The following is an 8,963-nucleotide window of genomic DNA, read 5'->3' as shown; positions in this document are numbered from 1 at the left end:
ATTATAGATTACTTACTTAGTACATGGAAGTCCAAAAACATATTAAACATGTAGATGTAATGAAGAAGCAATAATATAAATGAAAACAATGGATATTTGTAAGACAATTTACGTTTCGTTTTCTATTTCTGAATAGTTGGATCGATCATCCGATGAACAAGATTAATTAAGTTTTTTTTAAACACTCCTTTATTAAATTTTCGCGAATAGATGTAGCTCCTCTACATATTTACGTGATTAAGTAATTTTTTTTTTTTGAGTTGTAAAAAATTATGAGGAACCCTAACTCTACATATTCGTTTATAAATAATCTTGCTTTATTAGTTGTAGTGGATGTTAATACGAGTTAGAATCAAATCATGTGAGGAGAGAATCGCATCAGTATTTATTAAAATATTTGATTTGACCGCGAAATTTTACTATCGTTAAAGAAATGTCTTTAATATTTTTATGGTCAAATTTTGCGGAGATATTAAAACACAATATCATCGTAGTGATAAATTTTAATTTTTTTCTATTTTATAGATAAAACACACCATTGGAGTAGCCCAAACTCCAAGAAATTATACTTGGGACACACAACAAAAAGAAAAACAAGGTAAACGAGCTTGGTTAGGTGCACTATATCCATATATAAACAATAAATGCCTTAGGCACGTAAATCTTGAATTTGTTTTGCTTGAGGAATTTGAACAATGTACATAAATATAGAAACTTGTGACTTGTCAAAAAAAGTGGAAATTCTGCATTCAAGAGCAACTCTCAAGCAGAAAACATCTGCATTCGTTAGCAGCTAGTACATAATTTACACATCAATAATGTTCGAGTATTCAAAAATTCTACACGTGTGCTTAAATGTTCTATTGGATAAAATTTGGCTGGGAGATGTCGTTAATCATTTCACTGTCACATAACCTCTTATGTGTCCTTTCTGTATAACCTGCAAACATTTGCAGCACAGAAATAAAGATAAGTACTATTAAACCTGTAAAATGACTAGCAACTTCCATGGATTTACAATAGCAACAGCCGTTTTACCCATTAAACTTATTGTCCACCATATTTCAGTAACAGTTTTTCAGATAGATAAATTATGCATTTTGACTCTATTTTGTCTCAGACAAGTCGAATAGGTAGCGTTTGAGCAGAAAAACAATTGTAAATATATATGACTAGAACAGTGTTTCAGCTAAAAAATCTTCACTATCTACTCATTTGGTTTAATGGCCAGCTTCAATAATAAAAGGGGAATGTTTGAGTACATAGCTAGAATTGTGCAACGAAAAGGATAAACAAAAATAGTTTACAGTAATCATATATATTCAAAACCAAAGATAAGGGCAATCAATTTGCATTCATGCGTTTGGCAGCTTTCAAGGAACTGTTTAACATGTCTATACAATCAATTTTCTAACAATCTGCGTTGAGAAAAGCCTGAATTGGTGTAACTCCTTATATTAAACTTTAGTTTTAGTGACACGGTATTCTCGCTGGATGTTGGGGATCTTCATACCAATTACTCGTAGGATAATTATCAAGAAGGAAATCAATACTACTACGGGAAAATTAACCACTGATAATCCAGTAACTGCTTGGTGACTCAACTACAAATGGCCCACTACCCCTAGGACTCCTGACCGCTGAATCGAGAAATTTGTATGGATCGCAACCCATAAAAGGAGAACAACCTAACTTTCAATATTCAGTCAGTATCTTAAAAACGGTACATCATTAAGCCAAATACTGATAATAAAAATTAATAATTAATATCTGCTGCCAAATACCGATTAATTACCTTTATAAAAGAATCAACCCCATACATAACTCTACTACTAGTAAGCAGGGGTGCTTTGTTATCCAACATACTTATATCATATACAGAAGGGGTACGTGTGGTGTGGAATGTGACACGTAAGAGCTCCACAAGTTTAGAGCAAGGGGTATACAGTGGCGTAAATCGAAAATTTTGTTTCTTCAATATAGAAATAGTTGCAAAAAAAAATACTTCTGATGTTACTATCATCAGAATTTTACATAAAATCATTTTGCCGATTTGAGTTATTTTATTATCTGTTCCAGTATGTAATTTCCAGGGCGAATACCAGCTGTAATTTTCCTTTCTAATTAACTTGAATATAAAAATGGCATCAAGTAATTGCTTTATGAAAAAGCAAGGTGTTGATGCTAATTAAAAAAATAGAAACTGATGTTCACGAAATTTTTAATACTTCTACAAAAAAAATTAAAATTTATTGAGGTTGAGGGTGTAGCTTATAACTTATATAAAAGATTGTAATGAATTTCTTTCTCTTTTAGATCATTAACTTATTTAATTAGTTCAATTCACATGAATTTTTGTCATGTTAATGGAATTATCATGTATAACATGTTACTTGATCTTGAATCCCCGTATACATATTTTTTAAGTCCATATATCCTCACACCATGCCCCCCACACACCCATATACACACCCATATTCTTGCTTATGCAACCATAAATTAGAGTATTCATAATAATTAACTAATGTAAATTAAAAATAACTTTATCCTTAAATCATATAGAGTTAGGTTCTATGGAGTCCCCTATTTCATTGGAGTCCTTGGAGTCCATATATGTTCAACAAGTAAAATATAGCTTAAATTGTTGCAAAACGTATTATTTTTCGAATGATATTCTACAAATATCATAATTTAATTGAAAATCTTGCAAATTGCATAGATTGCAAGCTAGTGCCCAGTACAATGATATTAAATAGAATTTTTAGTGGCCAGTACAATGACGTAAAATAGATATTACCCCAAATGATTAATACAACAATAAATAAGGTTAAACATTGGATTTAAGAACGTAAAAGGTATACAGAGATTAAACTTGCTTACGTATATTCTAACTTCGGGTATGGAAAAAGTAATAACTAGTCAATGTCATATATGTAATTAATTTCAAATAAAGAGTAATTAGGAAATCCAAAATTGTGTGCTAGGAAATGGTACCTTATCAAGTAGATGTAGGATCCAGTTACATAAACTGATAGAAATTATTGATACCATCCAATAGATTCACAAGTTTGGAATTATTTATATGGACCCTTTTTATCTACATTAACATTACTCTATCTTACTCTTTTACGAACGAAAGTTTTTTTAGTGGACTTTTAACGACCCCAATTATTCCCTTTTTGGATCCATACCTGGTATTCAGTTTCCCTCAGACACGGGAAAGTTTTATCTAATGCGTCTAGAATCCTTCCTCAAGATAGAAAGATTCTATATTTCATGTTATAATGGCATACATTTAACAAACAAGATACATAATTACTGTATGGTATAGATCAAAGCATACTTACGGACGGTGTGCATTCCTTATCAGCTATTTAGCTCCGTGTGCATCTCTCATGCTCATATTCAGACTGTTTCGCATAGTTCGCCTTCCAATTCCTCCATTGCCTTTTTGCATCATAGCTACAAATTCACCATAGTCAATCCTCCCATCCTGAAAGAATAAAGGCATAACTACGTTAATACCACTTGATTCTGATTTTCTTTTCTCATTTAAACAGAAATATTGAAAACAATTTGATATCAGTTACCCAAACAGCCTCCAATTTATATCTAGTTCACATAATGAAATCAAGAATAAACTTTCTAGCTCTGACATATTCAGTGCAGCTGATGTATACACGGACAAGTAGAATTGTGTTTAATCGGGATGAATGAAAATGAAAGGAATGGAATGAAATTTGAAATAATATGTGTGGTGGATCACATTTTTCATTCCTTCCTCCATACAATTCCTACCAACCTAAACTGGATGTCTAACCCCCCCCCCCCCAAAACCCATTTTGAGAGTGCACCAATCCTCCATACCCATTTTCTTCGCAATTCCTGTCATAACAAATTTGCAATCATTCATTTTTTTCCAAATCTTCCCTCAAATCTTCATCGTTTTCCATTAATTTTATTCATTTTATCCAATTCTCCCCAACCAAATGCAAAAGAAATGGTTCTATTACTGGTGATGACAAATTGAATCTTCTTCAATATCATAAAAGTAAGTGTCATATTAGGTAGGGCATAATCAATTTACGAAGAATGGTACACAGAGCGGTAGTGCATACTCATACCATAAGAAATAATGTTACTCCTAAAGAAATAATCTAGTTTCATCAAATACTTTTTACTTACATTATCTTGATCAACTTCTTTTATAACGTCTTCAAGGTAAACATCAGTCATGTTATGTTCTGCACAAGCTTGCTGAAGCTCATCTACTGTAATATAACCACTGCTATCTTTGTCAAAATACTGAAATGCAGCCATCAGATGTTCCTCGCGTTCCAGTTTGTTCAGATGAATCGTCGCTGCAACAAACTCACCATAGTCTATACTTCCACTATTATCCACATCAGCCTGAAAATCATATTAAGTATTCAGACAATTCATGATACTCCAGTATATACAGGGAAGCCATTCATAAGATCTCTTTCGCCGAAACTCCAAATATATGAGAGTTTTATACGTTCGCAAATGGTAGAACCCTCTATTAAGAAGCACACGAGGGTCCTTGATAATTTATAGCAAGTCACAACATTAGCAAAAAAATAGTACGTTACACCGAGGAAGAGGGAGGTTAGAATTCTTCTTTTTAAAATGACATCAGCACATCCATCTAAAACACTAATATACAATGTATAGATGTAATTCCAAGCTCTATGAAATTTTATAATTAGCAACATCAAAGCTTATAAACATCTCAATTAATGAACAGTAAACGAAGATTCATCTTGACAATGAACTTTAGGATTTACGAAGTCGAACGCAAAGCAAGACCTTCTGTCCAGATTGAAGAAGCTATATAACACTGGAATTAAATAAATAACTTACTGCGTCCATAAGGTCACGTATCTCTGTATCCTTTAAGGTTGAACCGTATTTTCTCAAACCAACCTTGAGTTCATCAAATGTTATTGCACCACTGTTATCAGTGTCCATTGCCTTGAACATTTCTTTCAAACCAGCAATTTCCTCCTCTGATAAACTTTCAGCAATAACCTGAGAGACAAAAGAAACAGATTAGACTTCTTCAGGTGCATAAATCAGTCCTTGAAAGAAAGGTTATTCTACTGGATAAAACAGGAAAATTTACGTGTGCAAACTTGCATCATCACTATACGGTCAAACAAATAGGCTAAATAACAGGAAAAATCGGGCATAATAGAACACATAGACAGACTATAAGAGATCAGTTGAAAATGTAGCATATCACATCAGCTACGTAATCATTGCACTGGTTATAATCCTTTGTATCTATCTACATACCCGTAAAGCCATCTTCTTCAACTTATTCATGGCAGAGAAGTTTTTGAGACGAGAGAGTACAGCTGGATCCAGGGATCTATCAGGAGCAACTCCATTTTCACAAATCCAAGGATGACCTACATGATACTCCATCAATAACGCAAAAAATAATAAATCAATGTATTTGATTTAACTCCCCCTTCCCCCCACCAATTTTGCATATCCACATTAGGTATGATAAATTAAACAATCGATAAATAAATACACAAGTAATCTTAGAAAAAGCCCATTTTGAACTCCTGTGAGGCAGCTCAATAGAAGAAGCTAATACTAGTGAGGAATATCCTGAAGAAAAGAATAATTAACCAAAACATAGAAAGTACATGAGCATGACACATCCTAACCATCTAAATCTAGAAAGTGTATTCATGACAAGGTAGGATAAAGGTACTAAAACTTAAAGGAAATCCAAAATAAAAAATAAAAGCTGTCCACGAAATTTTCACAGAACAATGAGAAAATATCAGGTAGTACCCAACACAGTCAAGTGCAGAACACCTTGACACTTACTGAGGTTCATAATAAGATGTATACGATGCAACTGTGCAGCAATTTCTTCTGTCAAATTTACATGAGACCGCTGATTTCGTTCAATCAAACTTAATTCTTCAACTCATTACTCGGTGCATACTAGATATAATTTACTTGGCGTGATTAGTTTTCTGCAAATGCTTTTTGCCTAAATATACTGGATAAAATTTGAGATTTAGATAGTTCTTATGTACCAACAAAGATATTGTGCCTAAAATTATACTTAGATATCAGAAAAACCTTTAGAAACAGCACCTCGAAATTGCCTAATAATCTCCAATTATAGTTTCTTTAATCAGGGTCCTAGCTATATGCCCCAAAATTCATGGCGATTTAATCAATAAATTATTAGATGTTTTCCATGCCATATAGTTTAGAACTCAACATTTTCAAACTCTAAAATTTAACAAATACAATTTCACCAAAAATTACAAATAACATACCAACCATTTTTTAACGACTCAAGCAATCATTTCTGTCAGTTTTATGAAAAAGAATTGAAAAAATTGTCCATCTTGTCTGCATCATGGTGTCACAGATAACGCAAACAAAATAAAAAACTTCAAATGTTGACCTCATGAGCAAATCCTATTGAAAATTGACTAAAAGACATACTTAAGACTTGAGGAGCAGTTAAGCGATCTGAAGGTCGTTTGCATAACATCTTCCTGATGAGATCCTTGGCACTATCTGAGATCAAAGGCCAAGGATCTGATTCAAAGTCTATGTGTCCCTTCAAAACCGCATCAAATATCCCCTGCTGAGTTTCTGGAAAGAAGAGATCAATCTTTAGTTTATTGGTCATATGGTGATCCTAAATACTATTTTGATGCAATGCATACCTGCCCAGAATGGAGGGACACCGCTTAGCAATATATATAATATAACCCCTGCGGTCCATACATCCGATTCTTTCCCATAGTGCTTCAAAAGCACCTCAGGGGCAACATAATACGGGCTTCCAACCACATCAGTAAAAATCTGACCTAAACAATATTTGTGTTGTATGGGTAAAAATTAGTATGATTAAGTGAAACTGGCATATATCATTTATGTATCAAACATTACTCGATATCTGGATAATGTAATATAACCAAAAAAATTAAAATACACGTCAAGTTCCCGTCCCGCCATATACCTGGCTTGAAGAAAACTGAAAGTCCAAAATCAATTGCTTTAAGAGAGAAATCATCATCCTTGTTAACTAACAAAAAATTCTCGGGCTTCAAATCTCTATGCATAACCCCAAGTGAATGACATGCCTCAACAACACCTACTATAATTTTTGTTAATTCAGCAGCATTCCTCTCACTGTAGTGTCCCCTGTGAATGATCCTGTCAAACAACTCACCCCCGTTACACAGCTCCATCACAATATGGACATATAGGTGGTCCTCATAGGCACCCTTGATGGTCACAATATTCGTGTGGCCAGCCAAGTGGTGCATTATCTGAATCTCCCTCCTAACATCCTCCACATCTTCTTTAGACAACAGCTTCCGCTTGGCAATAGATTTACAAGCGTATTCAATTCCTGTGGAATTCTCGGTGGATAAGTAAGTAGTACCAAACTGGCCTTGACCTAATTTACGTCCAAGCGTGTAAAGATCACGTATATTAGCAGTGGCATGACCCAAGATTTGATGAGTTGGGTTGGTGCTACGGCTCATACTGGTATTCTTTTTGGGCTTACTGTGTGGTTTATCTTCTTTCTTATTATTATGGTTGGTAACAGGGGGTTGTGTTTCTTTTCCAAATTCCTGAGCAACTTGTTGTTGAGCGTTTAAAGTGGTGGGTGAATAATCCGAAGAGGAGTTGTTAGAGGAGCTGGAACGGTGGTGTTCTTCAGGCTGCTGAGGTAAGCCCTCAAAACTTTGTACACTTAAAGAACCACGGCATGTATTGCCCATGAAACAATCACAAATTGTCCAGCAACAGATCCTTCCTCATCCAATGCCTTGTCCAAAACAATTCAATTCACTTCAATTAATTGCAAAAATCAAATATTTGTCATAAACAAAAACTAACTTCCACAAAAAAGCTAACAAATTTTCCATAACACAACATAGACAAATGTTGCAAACCATACTAATCCTCCTACCCTCCAACCAATAAAAGTGTTTGAAATTATGTATATTTATACAAAGATTCAACCTTTATTGTAAAATGTGTGTGCTTTAAGCAATTAATTACTAAATATAAAGATAAATAAATGAATCACTATACAAAGATTGAATCTTTATTATTAAATGCATTAGTGTTGATAATTATGTAAACATGTTATACAAAAAGATTGAAACTTTCTTACATAAATACAAACAAAAATTAAACAAGCAGCTGGATCAGATCCATTAAGCTAAAAATAAAGACAGAGAGGGAGAAGAGAGAGAGAGAGGGAGAGGGAGAGAGAGATGGAGGGGGAGAGAGGGAGAGAGAGAGAGGGAGAGAGAGATCCAAAAGGTACCAGATTGATGAAAGAGTTGGGAAATGGAAAAAGTGATCGGAAAAGGAGAGGTTGACGGTGGTGATAGGAACAAGTGCGTGGAAAATATATTTACAAAAAAAATGTATGTAAATGTAGAAGAGAAGAGAGGGGAGGAATATGCGGGATGATTGATTTGGATGAATGAAGAGAATGAAGCTAATAAATAAATGAATGTATGTATCTGTTCAGAAGAGTGGATTGGCGCTGACCAAACACAGCCTTCGTACTTGCCCTTTTTCACTTTCAGATTCTCGCCCCTTGATACTGCTTACATGAGATGTCTTGTCTTGTTTTCGAATACCGACAAATTCATTAATTTCTTCTTTATATCCATAAAATTGATAAAAATACTCATCACCTTAAGAGCATATGCATCCGTGATGAGGATTAATTTATCGATTCATCAATTGAATCAACGGCATTACAAATGAGTATCTATTTTCATAAATCTCGGGGGAGCGAGAATCGAACTCAGAACCTGGGACGACAGAGGATAAACTCTTAACCATTTAAACTATCCAACCAACCGTGCTCAAATATATAGTTGTTATTAAGTGTGTAAAGGAGAAAAATGTGGGTCCTAGCATTT

General features: G+C 34.0%; 1 protein-coding gene across 2 annotated transcripts; it reads right to left on the bottom strand.

Annotated features, from left to right (window-relative positions):
* Positions 1-634: 634 nt before the first annotated feature.
* LOC141696704 (calcium-dependent protein kinase 26-like) lies at positions 635-8,634 on the bottom strand. Of its 2 annotated transcripts, none has more exons than XM_074500822.1 (9): positions 8,354-8,634; positions 7,028-7,846; positions 6,732-6,875; positions 6,505-6,657; positions 5,320-5,435; positions 4,885-5,052; positions 4,186-4,410; positions 3,344-3,493; positions 635-940 (listed from the first exon to the last, which is right to left on the bottom strand). In XM_074500822.1, exons 2-8 carry the CDS (start codon positions 7,797-7,799, stop codon positions 3,371-3,373), a joined length of 1,701 nt encoding a protein of 566 aa, XP_074356923.1. In that variant the 5' UTR covers positions 7,800-7,846; positions 8,354-8,634; the 3' UTR covers positions 635-940; positions 3,344-3,370. The 2 variants fall into 2 exon arrangements, with proteins under 2 accessions (XP_074356923.1, XP_074356922.1); XM_074500821.1 differs by having other exon boundaries at positions 3,348-3,493; positions 8,354-8,633.
* Positions 8,635-8,963: the final 329 nt, after the last annotated feature.

This window comes from Apium graveolens, chromosome 11, assembly GCF_009905375.1.
Source record: "Apium graveolens cultivar Ventura chromosome 11, ASM990537v1, whole genome shotgun sequence".
NCBI classification, from domain to species: domain Eukaryota; kingdom Viridiplantae; phylum Streptophyta; class Magnoliopsida; order Apiales; family Apiaceae; genus Apium; species Apium graveolens.
The sequence above is the reverse complement of the archived record's forward strand: the minus strand, read 5'-3'. Positions and strand labels throughout refer to the sequence as shown.

Coding starts and splice junctions, on each gene's coding strand:
- LOC141696704 (XM_074500822.1), bottom strand. CDS start 7,799: ATGGGCAATACATGCCGTGGTTCTTTAAGTGTACAAAGTTTTGAGGGC. Junction 6,876..7,027: donor TTCAGTTTTCTTCAAGCCAG/GTATATGGCGGG, acceptor AATATTGTTTAG/GTCAGATTTTTACTGATGTG. Junction 5,053..5,319: donor TGAAGAAGATGGCTTTACGG/GTATGTAGATAG, acceptor TTTGTCTCTCAG/GTTATTGCTGAAAGTTTATC.